This window comes from Polypterus senegalus, chromosome 15 (assembly GCF_016835505.1).
Source record: "Polypterus senegalus isolate Bchr_013 chromosome 15, ASM1683550v1, whole genome shotgun sequence".
In the NCBI taxonomy this organism is placed as follows: domain Eukaryota; kingdom Metazoa; phylum Chordata; class Cladistia; order Polypteriformes; family Polypteridae; genus Polypterus; species Polypterus senegalus.
The window spans coordinates 2603152-2625380 of record NC_053168.1 but is presented as its reverse complement, the minus strand read 5'-3'; the positions used below and the strand labels follow the sequence as shown (position 1 = coordinate 2625380).

Genomic DNA, 22229 nt, shown 5'->3' with positions numbered 1-22229 from the left:
ACTTAATGTCACTGCTGAAATCCTACTGTGTCCATAAGGCAAGTCAGATATTAAAAGGAAGCTCAGCCAATGAGAAACAAAAATCCAAAGAATTCAGAGGGGTTCCCAAACTTTTTCATAAGACTTTAACTCTTATACAGAGCACCACTGCCCAGCTGAAAGACGTTTTGCTGTGTGAAGTCAGTCTGTATGATACACTTTTGTCATTTTTTTCTTTTATATTTTATTTTACACCTTCAGTATAATTGGATTTTAAAGGTTACAGGCCTGTGCTTTTAGTACGTGAAAGGCTCCTTTTGGTACCTAAAAAAATGTGCAAGCAGAAGAGTGCCAAGGGTGTGCTTGTTGGGTGTAGGGCCGCTGTGGGCTCATAAGAGCATTGCTGGCATTGCCTGCTGTTATGGAGGTCACTCGGCAGAGGGCTCAGAGTGCATACAAAAGTGTTAAACGGCTCTGGTAGTGAGCGACAGGTGAACACTCCATCCTGCTTCAGCCTCTCTAACTAGACAAAGACATTTCTAGGCTTATACAGAGCATGCAAAATGACAGTTTCCTCTCGGGGAGAAACAAAGTCTATCAAATCAAATCAAAATCAAATACAGACATCGATAATAAGTCATCCTACAGACTCTGAAGAGACACCAGGAAAGTAAGAAATTGAAGTGCACATCACATGATTCAAGCTCTTCCATGTTTTAGGTGAAGCTGAACAGAATGCTTTGTTCTATAATAGCAATATACAGGATGAGCCCTTTAAATGACATTTGGCAAATGCCAAGTGAGAGTTGGCCACTTGACCATAAGCAACTGATTGACAGAGGGCCCTCATCTCAATAGAGGATATCAGAAGTCCTTTAGAGTAATCTTTGGTCACCTCCCTTCCTGCACAGTTACTTAGTTTGGCAGGATGGCCAACCCTAGGAAGAGTCCTGGTGGTTCCAAACCTCTTTCATTTCTCAGTTCTTGAGGCCGCTGTGCCCTTAGGAACACTCAGTGCTTTAAGAAATGGTTCTGTCCCCTTACTTCATTCTGTGCCTCACCACAGTTTGATTGTGGACATCTACAGAGAATTCCATGGACTTCATGGAATTGTGCTTTGAATTGTGGGACTTTCTCTACACACGTCCACGCGTGGCTACTAAAATGATGTCCAGTCAATTCAGTTTGCCACAGGAAGACTCCAGTCAAATTCTGGACACATCTCAAAGAGGAGTAAAGCAAACGGGAGGCACCTGAGCACAATTTGGAGGGTCTGAATACTTTGGCAAAGGAGAAATTTCAGTTAATAAATTGGCATACCTTTCTGAACCCATGTTGTCACTTCGTCATTTTGGTGTATTGCGTGCAGATTAATAGGCAAAAATGGTGCATTTATTAATTTGAAGTTAAATCTACAGCACAATAAAGTGTGCAGAAAGAGAAGGGACCAGAAGCCTTTCAGAATTCACTGTACATTTTCATGTTTGTCATCATAATAATGCAAGTCATTTCCAGGCAGTCTGACCCTTGGGGTGGTCACAATGAGTCTGACCCCCCCCCTACACCTCCTTCTTGCATACAAATCTGTGAAACAAAGTAATGAATGGAGCATAGATGAGGATATATTGGCAGAATACAGTAGCTGCAGATAAACTCTTTGTTTTGAAAGAATTTAAGAATACAACATCCACCGGACACTGTATAGAAGTTATTAAATGACTGAGAACTTAACTTTAGTGGCAGCAGATTCCAAAATCAGTCAGGCAGACACTGATAAGATAATATTTCAAGTGCTTCCCTGAACACTAACAGCTTGTCTTTTGCATCTTCTTGTTTTATTAAAGAGACAAATGTGGAACGCTGGCATTGTCCCCCAAACAAAAAGCAATATTTTCAAGGTGGGTCCGGCCTGATGAGATATGCAACAACCCAACTATGATATTCACAGTTTCCAGCTTCAGCATCAAACAGGTTAAGTTTGAAATGTGCTTACTTTTGTGTATTTTTCTTTCTTTCATAAAGTGAGTTATATTTGTCTGAAAACTCCAAAACGTTGAGCTCTGTGCTTATTAACTGCCCAAATTAAGGATTAACTGTCTAGATTGTGTGGATAGGAGCCATGCTTTGGGGGGGGTTCTAGTGTTGAGACAGTGAATTCTTAACATTATTTGTGATTCACTGGCATATTCGTATTACAGTAATTCAGATGTGTCCCAGTAGATAATGATGCTGATGATTTTTCAAGATGCATGAGTTGAAGTAAGACCCCTATGAACTTGGCATTCAATCGGCCCAGACTCTCTGCTTTAAGCGTGTGTTTTAGTTTAGTTTAGTCTTGTGTGCCCAAACTTCTAAAATCACAGATCAGTCCCAGCAAAGACAGAATTCTGTAAAAACAAATATGTGGGTTATTTGTAGACCTGAGTCGGACTGGTTGGTTCCTTCCTTGTCCTGTCATGGCCTAGTTTAGAGAGATGGATATGAAAGGCACTATATCACAAATTGATAGATATATAGATAGATACTGTAGATATGAAAGGCACTATATCACAGATAGATGTTGCATGGCTGCACTCGGGTCCTAATCTGGGATCCTGAGTTGATTTGTCACAAGGTGGGTGCGGCAATGCGCTATATCGGCGTGTGCTCCTAAGCTCTCCATTTACCTCGGAGATCAGGTATTGGAGCTGGGAGTGTTGTCACACCCGAGTTGATTGCATTCCAGTAAAACATTTGGAAAATCAAATGTCAACGCATCCAGGAAAATCTCTGTTGTGCTTGCTCCATCGGAATAAATAGCCGCTGTCAACGGCACATTCTGCGGTACTTTGTAATTTCAGACACGGCAGCAGTAGGACTGCAGATAGGAGTTGGACAGCGCTGTGTGCGTACGGCTCATTTAATGAGACACAAATAGACCAAAGTGCTGACAATCAGCAGCATACCACAGCTCTGTCACTGCCTGCGCCATTTTGGATTGATATCATAATCTGAAGACAGACAAACTCCGACTTGAGTTGGAAATCTGACATAAGGGCCATTTCAGTAGAAACTTCTGACCAGGAACTCTGGAATTGCGACTTCCCACTTCAAATGAAATGCACAATTAGAGACCGGAATGTGCTGAGGCTCACATCTGGGGAAGGTGCATCATTGAAGGTTCCCAAGAACACAGTTGCCTTCATGATTCTAAAATGGAAGACATTTGGTACAAACACGACTCTTCCTAGAGCTGCCGACCTGTCTTAACTGAGAAATCGTGGGAGTAGGGCCACAGTAAGAATAGTGACCAACAACCTGATGGTCACCCTGGCTGAGCTACAGAGAACCTGAATGGAGATGGGAGAAACTTCCAAATGGACAACCATCACTGCAACACTCCAGTGATCTGAGCTTTGTGAAGAGTAGCCAGCCAGACAGACGCCTTTCCTCAGTAAAAGACGCATGTGAGCCCACCAGGAGTTTGCAAAAAGGCATCTAAAGGACACTGAGACTGTGATTAACAAGACTGTCTGGTCTGCTGAAACCATAATAAGCGTCACGTCTGGTGGAAACCATGTCCGTGGTAAAGCATGGTGATGGCAGTGTTATGCGGTGGGTCTGTTTTACTTTCAACAACAGGAACTAAGAAACGAGACATGGTTGAGGGACAACTGAATGGAGCAAAGTACAGAGATGTCTTTAATGAAGCACTGTGGACCTCCCTCCCTCCAACAGGAGCCTGACCCTAAGCACAAACCAAAGGTGACACAGAGGTGGCTTTGGGATAACTCTGTGAATGTCCTCGAGTTGCCCAGAATTGAACCCAACTGAACATCTCTGGAGAGATCTGAAAATAGCTGCCCACTGATGGTCTCCATCCAACTTGATGAAGCTTGAGAAGAATAGCAGAAAAATCATCAAATCCAGGTGTGCAAAGCTCATTGTGTCAGACCCAAGAAGATTCCATCTTGGAACAGCTTCAGCTAAAGTACTGAGTAAAGGGTCTGAATATCTGTGTCAGTTGGAGATTTCTTATTTTTAACAAATTTGAGAACATTTATAAAATCCTGTTTTTTGCTCGGGGAGTTCTAAAACACCAAGATTCATCAAAATCTCGAGGTCAAATTTTTTCATGATTACTTTCTTTATACTTCGTATGCTTTGTGTGCGAAGTCGCAGGTGAATTACTGTCAACAATAAGCAGGCACCTGAGAAGTAAACTGAAACGTTACTCACTCGCAGTTTTTCTGTCCATACGGTAAAGTTTTTGTTGACCAGCACATTCTGATTTCAGGCGTTTGAATTACATATTGATATACAACAAGTGCAAAGAAAGGCGGCACGTAAATCGTATTCTTTTTCCAAAATCTTTATGCGCATATTGAGCTTGTTCTGTCACCGCAAATGCTGTGTGAACAGCCACCCTCCGTCACATGCCGCCGTTCACTGGATGAATATGTGCGGGCGGCTGGTGGCGGATGACCTTCACTTTTAGAGTTAAAAGTTATAAGGGTTAAAAACTAACAGCAAGAATATTCATTCAAAAATGAAAACTACAGATATTTTAGTAAATTATTATTTTATTTCAGTTAGTCTTTACAGCTAGTTTAATAGTTTTGTTTAGTTTTAGTTTTTCATTTCGGTTTTGTTAATTATTTTATTTCAGTTTACAAAAATGTTTCTTTAGTAATAGTTTCAGTTTTGATTTTAGTTTTCGTTGACTATAATAACCTTGGTCCACAGGCACCTAATGTGTTCTCCCACTCTGACTTGCTACTTGTTTGACTGGTAATGGCGATATGAGCAGAGGGGACGGTGTTTGTATTTGGGTATTGATTTGGACAGACAGCATTTATTGCTGTGAGAATAGTCTGAGGTCTCAGCGTCACTGTCCTGGGAGTCACATCGACACACGTAACACAATGCACTGTGCTGGAAAGTTCAGGGTAAGCCAGCAATCAGATCACTCCTACACTTAATTAGAAATGAAATTGCACCCTTTGGTACAAATAAGATCTATTCATCTGCACAGTTTCCTTCCACATTCTGGTTTGTGTTCGAGTCAGGATTAACCAGGAACAAGTGCAGTCCATCTTAAACACATTCTTACCATTCCGTGCCACAGGGTGAATCCTTTGTGCAGTGCGTACCACTACTGTGCACTGCCATTGAGATTCTGTAGATGGCAGTGCGGTCAAAGGCTGGCATTTCAGCCCATAATGTGAACTGAATTTCAAAGTATGATGTCTGGATGTTAAAATGGAGCTTTTGAGTAGCTGTGTTCATCCGGGGTCTGTTATTGTTAATATCTCTGAGCGGTGGTTTTTCTTTCGGTTCATAGGGTCAGTGTTGTCACATGTACCAAGAAGAGTGACGTTCCAGATTGCATGTCTTACATCTGAATAAAGCAGTTTTAAATATCAAGTTAAAACAGTTTGATAAGCTGATTTTATACATTCTGCATCCATAACATAGCAAGGATAGAATCACACAAACTTGTGCCGTTCAGGAGCCCAACACATATAGGGGTACTTCCACTAATGTAATAAGGGGTCTCCCGAGTGACCAGGGGGTCTAGCAGGATGCCAATTTAATGTACAAGAGTTAAATGAAAAGTAATGCCTCCTTCCCAATTACCTGTGAAGGAATGAAACTATTTTAAAAAGTCTAAATTAGCCGTCCTAATGCAAAGTGTTGACAAGAAATGTGAGGATTTACTTCATGAGGTAGAAGTACATCATAAAGGAGAATAGCTGCATCAGATGTACTGTATGTCTATTATAAAAGGAAATCCTGGAACGAGACTTTCTCGGAGATGATTTCAACTCCCGTGAGAGATAATTTCAGGTCCCGAGAGACGAGACTTTTTGCCAAGAGATTTGGACAAGTCCCGCCCTCCTCTCAAACCACGCCCATGGTCCACTCACTTGTCAGACACAGTTCCTGCGCTCTCAGCTCCAAGCGGGGTCAGAAATAAAAGACAAAGAGTAGATGACAAAGTAGAACGTCGTAAAGAAGTCCAAAAACGATGGCACGGTACACATGTAGAGCAGGGTAGAGATTATGAAAGTACTAAAATTCGAAAGTCTCAGTGACAGTAAAGATCACATTAGCGATAACAAATGGAAATTATTACTCTGTGAAATATCGGAACAGATAAAAGAGATATATTGTTTGGATTTAAACTTTAAGTTGGAGACTTGTAGATCGTCTAATTCATGTTGCTATCAGGTAAAAGTAGTGTTTCAGCCCAATGAAGAGAGAGGCGTATCCACGAGAATTAAAAGATTTGTTGTTTGGTGAAAGTGAAATCCACAAACGTAAGTGGCGGAGATGCGAAGTGGCTGGCGCTTAGCGCAGGCTGGGGGGTTGGCGAGCAAAGCCCCCTTGTTTTGGATATTAAAGCATGTGCTCCAATTTAAATATTCTCTGTTGTAATAGAAGTTGGTCATTTTTCACCTTCTGATAGATGTCTCTAGAGTGAGAGATCTGGTTACGCACACATTGCATTGTTGTGGAGGCGAACACAGCACATCTGTAGACCAGTTACAGCAGGTCTGGATTGGTTTTGGCGGGTGGTATTGTTTCAATTACTACTGCAGAGCCGCTAGCATACGAGCCCCCAGTTTGCACATGAACTTGATGTTAGCACGTTGTTTGAACTGTGACACTGCGCCGATTGACTATGGACACGTCTAACTGAAACAGTACTTAAAACAGCACTACACACCAAAACCAGTTATTGACGGGGTCTACAGCACACATGCTGGCCCTTGTCGAGTTAATTCACAGAGCTGGGGCAGCATCTATGAGCTTCGTTTTGCTGCCATGAACAGTTTTTCTCAACAGTTCCCCTTTTATGCTGAAGATATTTATCCCATCATGACTGGCTGGTTTAGCATAATGACTGAGGCTGAGGTTCAATCAAAATCGAGTTTCATCCTGGGTTTTAAAGTTGTATAAAGCAATGGCTGACAGCAGAATTAATGTTAGTGTGGCATTCCTAGACTGGCGAAGGCAAATGCTAGTAAAGAAGTGACGTAATCTTCCCTCAGTAATGTAACATCTAGTTGTACCAGGGCGGCACGGTGACGCAGTGGGTAGCGCTGCTGCCTCGCAGTTAGGAGACCCGGGTTCGCTTCGTGTCTGCGTGGGCCTCCTCCGGGTACTCTGATTTCCTCCCACAGTCCAAAGACATGCAGGTTAGGTGCATTGGCGATCCTAAATTGTCCCTAGTGTGTGCTTGGTGTGTGTGTGTGTGTGCGTGTGCGTGCGTGCCCTGTGGTGGGCTAGTGCCCTGCCCGGGGTTTATTTCCTGCCTTGTGCCCTGTGTTGGCTGGGATTGGCTCCAGCAGACCCCCGTGACCCTGTAGTTAGGATATAGCGGGTTGGATGGATGGATAGTTGTACCAACCAAAACTCACTGTGTGATATCTTTAAGCTTCAGACTGTAGCTTTTGCGTTCACTAGGATTTCATTCTGTCAATTTCCGTCTGTTTTCATACACAGCTGATGAACATTTGTTCTGATGGGAAAACCGTTCCGTAATGAACTTAGCATGGATTGAGGCTCACATCGATTTGGCCACAATGTCATCCTTCTGCTTGAATTTTGTGGGAATGTTTACAGGCCTCCTGGCTAAATTAGAGAAAGCATTGATGCCAAGAACTGAGGAAAGGAAATGAGTTTCTGAGGTAACTCCTAAGAAAAATAATAACTAAATAAAACAAACCTAAGACGAAACTCAAAGGCTTTGTTTTTATGTTGGCTCGACACTCGTTCTCTCATTTACCGAAGGGAAGTCTAACGGCGTTCGTGTAGCAGATGGCCTGTCATTCTGTCAAAGCAATGGGACACCATTCTTCTATTAAATATAAAAGGAAAAAAAAAACAAATTGAAATACCAGTTATACATTTTTCAAGATTTTTTTTTTTTGTAATTCTGGGATCTTTAAAAGCTATTTTTAAATTCAAGTGAATATGGGATGACATTGTTACCTGCATGGTTCCCACAGTAGTGACAGTGATAACAGCGGCAGTAACATACAAAAAAGACAACGAGCACAACATCACACCTTCAATGCAACATACAGCACCGTGCGAAAATATTCACCCCCCCCCCACAGTGTTTGTCCTGCTTTGTCACGTTTTAATCTGGAAGTAAAATGGATTTTCATTTGGATTTCATGTAATGGACTTAACAATAAAGGCTAAATTGTTGCAGTAGAATAAAAATAAAATACCTTGTATATGTAACAATTCGGCCCGCCACCACGCTGACATGGGACGATCATTACCTACCGCTAACCTGTCCTATTTTGATGATAAAAAACATAGGCCAATATCACACCCTATAGAGCCCCCCGTATACTCCTTATTTTAAAATGTTCAGTCAAACCTGATGACTGAGCATTTATAGTCCGAGACAAAAAAAAGACTAGCGGTCAACCTCCATGAACACATGAGGAATATATTACATTCAAGAAAGGGCAGGAGGAAAAAAACGTAACAATGCCTTTCATCTGCCTAATAAAAAATCACCCTTATAAGTGCCGATACAAAACATATATCAATATACAGTACGAATATCACTCCTCTGTCCCCCTTCCAGAGCTCACATGCAAGTCCACAGTTCCAGCCCCAGTGGGCAGCAGGTGAGATGAAGAGTACAAACAGATGTTGACTCCTAGCAGTGAAAACTCTTCACGTTAAAAGCTGTACAGTCAGTCTGCGTCATGATAAAGAAGAGTAAGATCCTCGTGAAGCTCACCCGAGTCCGTGGGAAATAACAGAACACCCAGTTCACCAGTCAAAAAATAATTACTGCCTTCTACCTAACCGTCAGGACTTAAGAAGCTCCAGGACTTCGTCTCATAGCCCAGTCAGATGCTGATCTGCTTCGTTCGATTTTCCCCATCTTCTTCTTGGCTGTCCTCTCTCCTTTAAACGGTGCGCTTTATGCAAATTGCTCCCCGAAACAAAAAAAAAGGAAACCAGAAGTCCCACCTGTGGGGCACCGCTGTCAGTCTCAGTCTGTAAGTACATTCCCCCAAAACCCAAACGACAACAGAAAAACAAACTGAACATACTCGCAGATAAGTCGGGGTTTGAGTTTACAGGTTAAATTTCTGGTATATTATAATGTCGGTCATATAAGTCGAATGCTAACCCCCACCTGAGAGAGTGACCACGGAGCACACGGCCTTTCTCTTCTATCTGTTGTGCCTACGTGACCAGACGGTAATACCTGAACTATTTGTGTTTTTTGCATCACACACCCTCATACATCTTTATCGTAAGAGCATCCCTTATCTACGACGGAGCATTCGATCAGAAGAAAATCTGAAGCTGGTTTTAAATTAAAAGTCGTTGAAGTGGTGAAAGAAAATGGTAACTGCGCTGCTGCAACTAAATTCGATGTGTCTGAAAAAAACGATGAGCGAGATTAGAGGAGGCAAGAAGATGTAAAAAAAAAATGTAAGGGTCGCATTTTTGAACGGGTGTACAGGTCGGGGTCTGATTTTTTGATTGATTTTTCAGGTTTGAAGACCCGACATATACGCGAGTAGATACGGTATTACTTTTATTTATGTGGCAAAAAAAAAAACCCAAAATTAGTAACTGAAAAGTTGTGTGTGTATATGTATTGCTGTTCACTTCAGAAGTCACATGATTGGTTAATTAGGGTCTACCTGTGTACAATCAGAGAGTCCCGTGATTTGTCACATGATGTGTGAAAGGCCCCTGACTCTGCAACACCACTAAACAAGCACCATGAAGAACCAAAGAGCACACTAAACAGGTCAGCGAAAGAGTCCTGGAGATCAGGGGTGGGTTATCAAAACATATCCTAACCGTTAAATATCCTCCAGAGCACCGTTAAATCCGTTATAAGAAGATAGAAAGAATATGGCACCACTACAATTCTGACAAGAGAAGGTCACCCACCAAAACTCACAGACCAGGCAAGGAGAGCATTAATCACAGATGCAACAAGGAGAACACTGAAGGATCTGCAAAGATCCACAACGGAGATGGGAGTATCTGTCCTTAGGACCACCTTAAACTGTACACTCCAGAGAGTGGGACTTAATGGAAGAGTAGCCACAAAAAAGCTATTGGATAAAGAAAAAAATTAAAAAGCACGTCTGGAGTTCAGCCAACAGTATGTGGCGGACTTCCCAAACTCATGGAAGGAGGTTCTCTGGTCAGTTGAGATTAAAATTGAACTTTTTGGCCATCATGTGTGACACAGTCCTAACACTTCCTATCACCTCGAAGACCCCATTGCCATAGTAAAGCATGGTGGTGACAACATCACGCTGTAGGGACAGGGGAACTGGTCAGGATTGAAGAAAAGATGGATGGCACTAAATACAGGGCAGTTCTCAAAGAAAACCAAAGATTTGAGACTGGGATGGACAATGACAGGACAATGAATGACCTGAAATATACTGCTAAAGTGACACTGGAGGGGTTTAAGGGGAAACATGGAAATATCTTGCAATGGCCGAGTCAAAGCCCAGACCTCAATCCAGTGGAGAGTCTGCAGCACGACTTGAGGATCGACGGACACCAACACAGCCCATCGAACTTGAAGGCAGTGTTGCCTTGAGGAATGGATGAAAATCCCAGTGGTGAAATGTATAGCGAGAGAGACTTGCAGCTAGAATTGCACAATAAGGGGGGCTCTACAAAGTGTTGACATTGGTGGAGAGCTGGGGGTGAATACCTGTGCACACTTGAGGATTTTTTTTATCTCCTCCACCAAAAAATCCTTTTAACTTTAGAATTTAAACCTTTTTAGGGTGGATGTCGACAAAAGTCGACCGCATTCTCATTTTTCAAAGTGGAAACCCACAACAAAAGACAAGATGAAGGGCTTTGTGTCTTTACAAATAGAGATGGGACTGGACTGGTGATATAATTTCAGGGAGCATTGGTTCAAATGTCCTTTGTCTCCTGGTGGCTTTGGGCAGGTTATGCCAGTGATGATAGGTACGTGATAACCAGGAGCAAATCCCAAAGGGTGAGCCAGGCTATAACCCCATGTATAAAGTTCAGCCCCTGCTTGACACTGTGGAGCCAACATATAAACAATTTTTGAACAGCCTGGCCGTGATTTGTCTGTGCATGAATATACAAGGGACAATATATGCCAGACAAGCCCACAACGTATGGCATAAAGGATTTTGTACTGGCAGAAGCAAACACTGCTTTGTTCCTGAAAGTCATCACATATACTCAAAGTATTTCTTTCAAAGAGAGAACTGTCCCTTGACAAGTCAGGTTGTGCTGGAGCTGCTTCAGGGCTATGAACATTTGGGTCATGTTGTGTACATTTGGACAATTTTTATACATGCCCAGAATTGTTCATGGAGCTACAGAGCAGGGGGATTGGAGCTTGTGGCACAGTGAGGGTGAACAGGAGACAACAACAACAACAACATTTATTTCTATAGCACATTTTCATACAAACAGTAGCTCAAAGTGCTTTACATATTAAAGAATAGAAAAATGAAAGACATAATTATAAAAAATAAATCAACATTAACATCGAATAAGAGTAAGGTTCAATGGCCAGGGGACAGAAAAACAAAAACTCCAGACGGCTGGAGAAAAATAAAATCTGTAGGGATTCCAGACCATGATACCGCCCAGTCCCCTCTGGGCATTCTACCTAACATAAATGAAACAGTCCTCTTTGGATTTAGGATTCTCACGGAAGGGCTTGATGATGATGATGGTCACGTAGACTTCTTCCTTTTAATCCGTCCATCATTGTTGGAGCATCATGAAGCTTTGAGTAGGTGGAGGTGGCGCAGGCCACCACCACAAAGAAACCGGAAAAAGAAACAGAAAAGAGAGTAGGGGTCAGTATGGATTTTAGAGCCACCATGAATAGTTGTTATGATGAATTGAACATACAGAGTATCAGGATTAAGTTAAATTACGATTAAAATGAAGTTATAAAAAGGCCATGTTAAAGTAATGTGTTTTCAGCAGTGTTTTAAAGTGCTCTACTGTATCAGCCTGGCGAATTCCTATTGGCAGGCTATTCCAGATTTTAGGTGCATAACAGCAGAAGGCCGCCTCACCACTTCTTTTAAGTTTTGTTCTTGGAATTCTAAGGAGACACTCATTTGAGGATCTGAGGTTACGATTTGGAATATAAGGTGTCAGACATTCCGATATATAAGATGGGGCGAGATTATTTAAGGCTTTATAAACCATAAGCAGAATTTTAAAGTCAATTCTGAATGACACAGGTAACCAGTGTAGTGACATAAGACTGGGGTGATGTGTTCTGATTTTCTTTTCCTAGTTAGGATTCTAGCAGCTGCATTCTGCACTAGTTGCAAACGATTTATATCTTTTTTGGGTAGTCCTGAGAGGAGTGCGTTACAGTAATCTAGTCGACTGAAAACAAGCGCGTGAACTAATTTCTCAGCATCTTTCAGTGATATAAGAGGTCTAACTTTACTTATGTTTCTTAAGTGAAAAATGCTGTCCTAATGATCTGATTAATATGTGATTTAAAATTCAGATTACAGTCAACAATCACCCCTAAGCTTTTTACCTCCGTCTTGACTTTTAATCCTAATGTATCCAGTTTATTTCTAATAGCCTCATTGTATCCATTATTGCTGATCACTAAAATTTCAGTTTTCTCTTTATTTAACTTGAGAAAATTACTATTCATCCATTCTGAGATACTAGTCAGACATTGTGTTAGTGAATCAATAGAATCGGGTCATCAGGTGCTATTGATAAGTACAGCTGTGTGTCATCAGCATAGCTGTGGTAGCTCACGTTGTGCCCTGAGATAATCTGACCTAACGGAAGCATGTAGATTGAGAATAACAGCGGACCCAGGATAGAGCCTTGTGGAACACCATATTGGATATCATGTGTCTTGAGTTGTAATTCCCACAACTAACAAAATATTTTCTCCCTGTCAGGTAGGATTCAAACCAATTTAAGACACTGCCAGAGAGGCCCACCCATTGACTAAGGCGATTTCTAAGAATGTTGTGATCAATGGTGTCAAATGCAGCACTCAGATCTAAGAGGATGAGAACAGATAAATGGCCTCTGTCTGCATTTACCCAAGTCATTTACTACTTTAACGAGTGCAGTTTCTGTGCTGTGATTTGTTCTAAAACCTGACTGAAATTTATCAAGAATAGCATGTTTATTTAGGTGGTCATTTAACTGCATAATGACTGCCTTCTCTAGAACTTTACTTAAGAAGGGCAGGTTAGAGATGGGTCTAAAATTTTCAAGAGCGAGGGGTCAAGATTATGTTTCTTAAGTAGGGGTTTAACTACAGCAGTCTTAAGACAGTCTGGGAAGACCCCAGTATCTAGTGACGAATTTACTATGTCAGAACATTATCAATTAGCACGCCTGATACTTCTTTGAAAAACCTTGTTGGTATCGGGTCAAGGGCGAGGTGGAGGGTTTTAATTGAGAGATATTTTTTGTAAATCAGGTAAATCTATCCTAGTGAAAGAGTTTAATTTGTTTATAACAGGATGTTGGGGTTTAGGGGGATCCTTAGTGTTGGGGAGATATACTATGTTATTTCTAATATCATTAATTTTTTGATTGAAGAATACAGCGACAGCCTCACAGGTTTCACTGGAAGCACTTAGGAGGCATTCCTTTGAGCTACCTGGGTTTAGTAGGCGATCAATTGTTGAAAATAAGACTCTAGGATTACTAGCATTGTTATTTATAATCTTGGAGAAATAGCAGCGTCTCTCAAGACGGACAGTGTTATTGTATTCTGTTATTTTGACTTTTAATATTTCGTGGTGGATAGTAAGTTTAGTCTTCCTCCATTGACACTCAGCTCTACGACATGTTCTCTTTAAATCAGACACTCTTTGGGTCTTCCATGGTATACCAATGCTAGAAGATTTTTTCACTGTCTTTTCAGGTGCAACTATGTCAACAGCAGCTCTCACTTTAGAATTAAATCTTTCCACCTTACTATTTACATTGTCCTCGCTATTATAGCTGGCACTATAAACGGACTGATTGCTTAAAATGTTTGTAAGTTTTAAAGCTGCTGGCGAATCAAAGAAGCGTTTTTTAACAATATGCTTCTCATGAGTGTTTTTTATCATTATTTCTATATTAAAAAGTAGAAGAAAATGGTCTGATAGACCAATATCAATGATCTGTTTTATATCAACTTTCAGTCCTTTAGTAATCACTAAGTCTAATGTATGACCTGCTTTATGAGTTGTCTCAAATCAAAAGAATCCAGGAGGTTCATAAATTCTTTTACTTTTAGATCACACTGATTATCTATTGTAATAAGTAGAGACTTGAGGCGTGAAAAGGTTTGGGGCAGCCACCCGTTTAATTCGGTTTCCTGGCTGCAAACGATACTTGAGACATCATAGTCAAGTTTACACAACAGAGTCCAAAACAGAACTGCCTGCCTAAGCAAGGCAGTGAGCTTTATAGCTCAGAGGGCGGAAATGATGTCGTCCTCTGGGCGGAACTGGAAGTGACATCACCCTTGGGGCGGAACGGAAGTGACCTCATTCTTGGGGCGGAACCGAGGTGGTGTGTCCTTCCTGGAAATGGCGGCTCCTGGTGGGATTTCCCGGGTAAGACCTGCAGAGAACTCAGAAAGAGCGTCAGCGTACCCGCCCTGGGCAGATGTATAAACAGTATTGTCTAAGCCCTTCAGCTGCTTCCCATGCACACGTGTGTGACAAGACTCCCCCCTCAGCCCAGACCCGTCGGGTCGGGCGACCTGCACCGAGAGGTGGGGCCGGGAGAGGGCATCGGCGTTGGCATGAAGGGACCCCTGTCGATGAGCAGATATTTGTACTGCTGCAGGTCAAGAAACCACCTCGTGACCCGCGGATTGACTCCTGTGAAGGGCCCATCCACTTTAAAGGCGCATGATCCGTCACCAGAGTGAACACGCGACCCAAGAGGTAGTACCGCAGCTGCGTCACCGCCCATTTGATCGCCAGAGCCTCCTTCTCCACCGCCGCGTACCTGGTCTCCCGGTCCAACAGTTTCCGGCTCAGGTACATAGCGGGTGTTCAACACCGTCGGCGCTTTGCTCAACACGGCTCCCAAGCCTGTGTCCGAAGCGTCCGTCTGGAGGACAAAAGGGAGAGAGAAGTTAGGGGAGATTAAGATAGGTGCTGAAGTCAGAGCCCTTTTAAGTCACTGAATGCAGCCCCGCTTTATCAGACCATACCACCGTATTAGGAGCTCTTTTCTTTGTCAAGTCGGTCAAGGCGCGCTCTCGGAGAAGCGAGGCACAAACCGGCGGTAGTACCCGCCAAACCGAGAAAGGATTGGACTTGCCGCTTGGTTTCTGGACGGGCCAGGCCATTATGGCTTGCAACTTGGAACACTGTGGCCTCACAGTACCCGCCCACTAGGTAGCCCAAATATTTGGCTTCCTCAACCCAAGTAACATTTCTTGGGGTTGATCGAGCCCGCCTCTCCCAATGTCCGTAATACTGCTGTGACCTGCTGTATGTGCTCCTTCCAGGTGCTGGAATAGATGACAACGTCATCCAGATAGGCAGCACAGAGCGAGTTATGGGGCGGAGCACTTTGTCCACCAGGCGCTGAAAAGTCGCAGGCCCGTGTAACCCGAATGGAAGGACACGATACTGCCAGTGTCCGCTAGGAGTGCTAACGCGGTTTTTCCTTGCGGACTCCGTTAAAGGAACCTGCCAGTACCCCTTTGTCATGTCAAGTGTAGTCAAGAATTTGGCTGGTCCCAGTCTCGAGGAGGTCGCCCACGCGAGGCATGGGATAAGCATCAAATCGGAAACTTGGTTGAGCCGACGGAAGTCATTGCAAAACCTCCAACTGCCGTCAGGCTTAGCAATCAAGGCGATGGGGCTGGACCAGGGACTACTACTTTCCTCGATCACTCCTAGTGCCAGCATTCGCTTGATTTCCAGTTCCACTTCTACTTTCTTTGCCTCCGGGAGTCTGTAGGGTCGCTCACGGACGATCACCCCGGGTCAGTCACTATGTATGCGCAATCAGAGAGGTCCGACCTGGTTGTTCACTTACCACCTCTGGGACCCGGCGGATAGCTGCTTGAGCTCCTGTCTCTGTCTGGGAGATAGCTGTTCGCGAAATTAAGGGCACTTACTTCGCGAGAGAGAGCAGGGCTGTCGGAGGAGGGATCGGGATCCCTCTCCTTCCACGGTTTCAGCAGGTTTACATGATATATTCGCTCAGCTGGTGGCGATTGGGCTGTTTCACCAAATAGTCGACCAATCCCTTCCTCTCCTTAATTTCAGTAGGGGCCTAGCCAATGTGCGAGCAGTTTAGAGTGTGAAGTAGGAACCAATACCATGACGCGATCCCCCGGTTGGAACTCCGGAGAGTCGTGCCACGGTCATACAGGCGGGCCTGTGCTGATTGTGCCTCCTCGATATGACTTTTAGTATAGGTCTTATTACATCAAATCTATCGCGCAACTGGGCGATATACTCCAAAATGTTAGTGGAGGGCTGTGCCTCCCCTTCCCAGCCCTCTTTTAAAATATCTAATAAGCCCCGGGGCTGTCTTCCGTATAGTAATTCAAAGGGAGAGAACCCGTAGAGGCTTGAGGACTTCCGGTAGGCAAAGAGGACAAGGGGAGGAGTTGGTCCCAATTCCTCCCATCCTTGCTGACTACCTTACGTAGCATTTGCTTGAGAGTTTGATTGAATCTCTCCACTAGCCCATCGGTTTGAGGATGATACACGAGGTTTTAAATGCTTTATTTTCAGTAACTTGGCAGTCTCCTTGAGCGTTTCCGAGGTGAAAGGCGTTCCTTGGTCCGTCAGGACTTCTCTAGGAATGCCCACGTGAAAAGACTCCTACTAGTTCCGTGCAATATTTTTAGTGGTAGCGGCGCAATGGAGCGGCTTCAGGGAATCGGGTTGCATAATCCACGAGGACGAGTATATATTTATATCCTCGGGCTGAGGGCTCCAGGGTCCTACTATATCCACCCCAATCCTGTCAAAGGAGCGTCAATAAGGGGAAGGGGAATCAGAGGAGCACGGTCCTTCCTAGGAATTTGCCGCAGTTGACACTCCGGGCAGGAAATGCAAAAGCGCGAACCTCCTCATTAATCCCGGCCAAAAACGGAGCTTAATGCGCTCTAATGTTTTATCGGGCGAGATGGCCTCCAAGAAGGTGAGAGTGGGCTAACTTCGCAAACCTGCGCCGGTAGGTCAGCGGGACTAGCAACAACTTCGGACCTTCCCCTCATGTTCAGCAACCCGATACAATAATTCATTATCCATGACAAAGTGAGGTCCCTGTGGCATGGGCAAATCGCGCGTTGGCGTTAACGAGAACCACTGCATTCTTTATGTGCTTCAGAGAGTCGTCATTCCACTGTTCTCTCTTGAAAGAAGCCGGAGTCGCTCTAAACTGAAAGTGCAACTCAGAGAGCGGGTCGGTCTGACCTCAAGGGGCGGAGAATCCTCCTCGCTGCGGGCGCTAGTGGATGGCGTAGTAGCCCGCGACGGTCCGGGAGTATCTTCGTCACTCTCTTGGCCTACCGCCCACTCCCTGTCGGCTGATTACACGGTGTGGAAGCAGCTTGAGATGAGTCTTTATCATCTATAACGAGGCCAAAAGCTTTTCGGGAATGCTTTCTAAACTACCGTTACTGTCAGACCAGTCCGCCCGAGGATTACGGGAAGCGGAGGATCCGGGTGTACCGCACGTAAGCCGCGAAGGGTTCCTCCGAGACACACGTAACACCGGGCGGTATTGTACGGCGGATATCTCCGTGTATACATTTTAGACTGGTCTTTTCTTAATCCATTGTTGCGGTAGAACAAAACGGCGAGCAACGACAGACACGTTACTGCGGAATCAAACAGCGCTGTTACCTATGTCCATTAATAATAAGCTCTCCCGTATGTTTATCCGCCAGGGATTGCTAAGGGCACACAAACAACCCGCCATTGTCCCCTACGGTCCGCCTTGTTCCCGACAGGTCGCAAGCCAGGCGGCCCGGCGACTTCGAACAGGCTCTGGATTGCGTGGAAGGGACTGCTTTAGTGGGACATAACTCCCGGGTAGTCCACAAAGCAGCTGTTCTGCCCTCCCAGGTTTCACAGCCGGCCTCTGGGTTTAGGAGCTGTAGCAGCTCGTCCATTGAATGGAATTCGCCCCAGGCGGCTGGGCAAATTCCTGGGGTAGGTGTTGTAGCAGCAAAAACAGGCCACTTGCTGCACTATTTGTAAGGGCTTAATTCAAATGGCGTAGCCACTCCCCACCTGTTGCCAGAGAGCCATAGCCTGCTCTGACAGCCCTTTACTGGGTTAAACTCCCAGTTTATATTTCTTTACCTGCTGGCCTGGGGATAACCCATCATTAACAGGGACCTTGGTCCCGATGGGCTCGGCTTTCCTGCCCAGGAAAGCATACTGAGCCACTCGTGTGTGTTCCCCAGAAGCCAGCCCACGCCTGTGGGTCCCCTCTACCTTCTCCACGAGATGGGTTGGTAGCCCCGGTTATGCTCGTGGAGCAGAGCCTGCACCGCGTCCTTCCTGACCCTCCGGCGCACTCCCTGCCCCGAAACTCGGCCCCGGTACTCACCCACCTGGTTCCTTGAAGGTCCGTGTCCCGGGTTCTTCGGGGACACCATCCTGCCGACTACGCCACTGTAATAAGTAGAGACTTGAGGCGTGAAAAGGTTTGGGGCAGCCACCCGTTTAATTCGGTTTCCTGGCTGCAAAGTCTTGAGACATCATAGTCAAGTTTACACAACAGAGTCCAAAACAGAACTGCCTGCCTAAGCAAGGCAGTGAGCTTTATAGCTCAGAGGGCGGAAATGATGTCGTCCTCTGGGCCGGAACTGGAAGTGACATCACCCTTGGGGCGGAACCGAAGTGACCTCATTCTTGGGGCCGGAACCGGAGGTGGTGTGTCCTTCCTGGAAATGGCGGCTCCTGGTGGGATTTCCCGGGTAAGACCTGCAGAGAACTCAGAAAGAGCGTCAGCGTACCCGCCCCCCCCTGGGCAGATGTATAAACAGTATTGTCTAAGCCCTTCAGCTGCTTCCCATGCACACGTGTGTGACACTATATGAAAATTAAAGTCGCCAACTATTAGGAGTGTGTCATAGTTAGTAATTAAAATTGACATTAAGTCAGAGAATTCCTCAAAAACGCGATGCGTTATATTTAGGAGGTCTATACACGGATAGTACTAGAACTTGAGAATCTCCATGAATAACAACGGCGAGATACTCAAAGGACTTGAACTTACCAAAACTGACATCTTTACATTTTAATCGCTCGAGTAAATGTTAGCCAATCCGCCCCTTTTCCCTGGCGGTCTGCACGAGTAAAACTGTAATCCGGAGCAGCAGATTCGATTAAAACTGCCGCAGCATCTGAATTCAGCCATGTTTCATTTAGTGCAATAAAATCTATTTTTATATCACTAATAAGATCGTTGATAAAAAACGTTTTGTTAGTTAAAGCTCTGACATTTAATAGTGCCATATTTAATGTTTCGGAGGTGCAGAGATGAGTACTATGTGCGTTATTGTTATTTGGAATAGGAACTAAATTATTATTATTAGCGCCGCTCTGTGTATATTTTTTGTTTAATCTGTGATCTGTTTTTATAGTTTTAATACATTGTTCCTCTAAAATAGTGATTTTAATTAGATTATTGGAGTTTATGCCGTATTTCCTAGGTTTTCTACGTGCATTGAGATTGCTTATTACAGTATTAATGGTGTGAACTTTAACGGAAGACTCTATTAAACATTCATCATGTCCTGGCACAGCAGTATTATTTCGGAAGGGGTTAAGAGCAGAGATAGATAGTCAAGAAAAACGAATTACCTTCGATATGTTTTCAGAGAGGACCCGGGCGCCGAAACTGTTCGGATGCAGGCCATCACGCTTGAAGAGACGCGGCCTTTCCAAAAAGAGATTCCAATTGTTGATGAAGCCGACATCCTTCTTCTTGCAGAAACCCTGTAGCCAGTTGTTCAACCCTAGCAGACGACTGTAGTACTCGTAGACACAGGCCTTCACAGACTGAAGATGAAAAAAGGTGACAATGAGGCTGAAAACTTGGTGGCAGTGGCATGGCACGATGTCAAACGGGTGACTTGTCTCTCTACAGTACACACTAACAGTACTTGTGAGAAAGTGCAGCAACAGACAATTGAAAAGAAGGCACCAGTGCAACACGTATTGTAAGGAGCACAACGTGGCAATGCATGCAGTTGGGCTAATAAGGGTTCAGACCATTTCTTTTGCCTTTTTCATTATACTTCAATGTCTGTAACTGTATAGATATGATATATGAAGTGCATATTGTGACATTATTTAATATTCAAATGATTGATAGTTTATGAAGTTTCCATTTCCCAACTTTGCCTCCTCCAGTTGCTTTCCCATTCCTAAATAAATCTTTGCTGTTTACATTGAAAGTAGAGAAGTTAATCTGCAGGTTCAAAGCTTCTGAACTTCCATTTGTGTTTTTCAGACGGTGGTCTCGGATTGCTCTTTTGTGGCGTCTTTGGCTATAAGTGCGGCCTATGAGCGGCGATACAACAAGAAGCTGATTACGAGGTAACGGGCGCCAGCAATCACACCACCCCAGGCTGTGGTATCTTTGAATGAATTTCTTTCATTTCCTTCCTGCAAGTGTTCTGTCAACAGTGAACTATTTGGGCTTTCTAGCCTTACTGAAGTTTGTGAGATTAGCTGTGAATCAAGTGTTTGTTGTTTGGGAGGAATTATAGCAGACATGATGCGAGGCAGAGAAAGAATGTTTGAATGAGACCAGAATGTCTCTGAAAGACACTGGAGCTGCAGGTCAGGTCAGTTTCATTTCTAATGAAAGTAAATTAAAGGCGTTTTTACAGCTTAGTTCATTGTTTGAAACTCCAGAGCCTCTAGTCCTGTTCATTTAAGTAGATGTGAACACAACAATCTCACTTTGGTGCAGAGCAAAGCAACTGGGCTGAGTCCTGTTAGAAGCGCTGGTCACACTGCAGTACCAAGTGAGCCCCGGATCAACTCACATGATGTTATGCTGTGCGTTATGGAGAGAAACGTGTGTGTGAGGTGTGATCATTACACTGCAACATCAATCTCAGCATAAAAATAAAGACGGACAGACATACAGGTTTGTGTAAAACAGCTGAGCTCACACAAGTACCAACCAATCAGAGCAAGCCTGGCATCTGACACACTGACAAAGCCTCACAATAAAATCAGGTAGCAGCAGATTCACTGGTGAGCAGGTCGATCAAATAACATACCGCAATGGGGAGGACAAAATACCTGGCGTGACCGACAGTCCAGCCCCGTGATCTGCACCACGAGAGTCATGTGCAGGTGGGTGTCCTCTATAGTACGATCACTCTTCGGACACGATGTGGACACTAAATGTTAATCCAACATGACCGTTACTAACAGATCTAGACTGCTGCTTAGCCATTGTGCAGGGATGGTGTGGTAATCACAGTTGTCACCTGGGTATTTATTAGAACAATCTGAACGAGGACAGGCCATTCAGCCCAACAAAGCTTGCCGGTCCTATCCACTTAATTCTTCCAAAAAACATCAAGTCGAGTTTTGAAACTCCCTAAAGTCCTCCTGTCTAACACACTAATTTGCTTGAAAATTCCGGTTGATTTTTGCGACTTCACTCATTGCATTGTGTATCATAGTTTGCTTGCGGTACTGATTTATTTGCGCGAATCCGAGAGAGACGCAGTGGGCTGAGGGGAGGGGGAAGCATAATGTGGAAAAATAATAAATAGTTTGATCAGTTTGATCAATCTGGTATACATGATAGAGCCACGCAGAACCTGTCTTTATAGTGCAAGTGCAAACTTGTTTCTCCTAACGAACAAAAAACCACAAGTGACCAACTGATGAACTTAAAGGATGTGGTAAATGCTGATCCAAGCAAAATGTTGTAAGATGTAACGGTTTGAAATTCTTGTGCAACCAAAGTCATAAGACAAAGGCCCTATAAAAGATTTGGGATACCGACCCCTCGAGGCAGATGAAGGGCAGGTGTCCTAGGACTGTGCTTCTCTGTCATCTTACCCTTGCCTGGTGTGTATTAATAAAAGATTTTTTACTAACTTTAATTAATATCTCTCTGTCTTCAGTCACAAGAAACGACACTAGAGAAAAAGTGTCCACAATGACATCAGGAGTGGGGAGTCAGGGTATCTCTGTGTTTCGGAGTGTACCCTGCATCCTCTTAGCTAGCGA

General features: G+C 44.0%; 1 protein-coding gene across 1 annotated transcript in view; it reads left to right on the top strand.

Annotated features, from left to right (window-relative positions):
- Positions 1–22229, top strand: part of capn7 (calpain 7) — a 105858-nt gene that overhangs the window by 36975 nt on the left and 46654 nt on the right. The window contains exons 7-8 of the mRNA XM_039737641.1: positions 1824–1950; positions 20482–20567. Of these exons, the coding sequence (XP_039593575.1) occupies positions 1824–1950; positions 20482–20567 (213 nt within the window). The remainder of the gene's footprint in view (positions 1–1823; positions 1951–20481; positions 20568–22229) is intronic.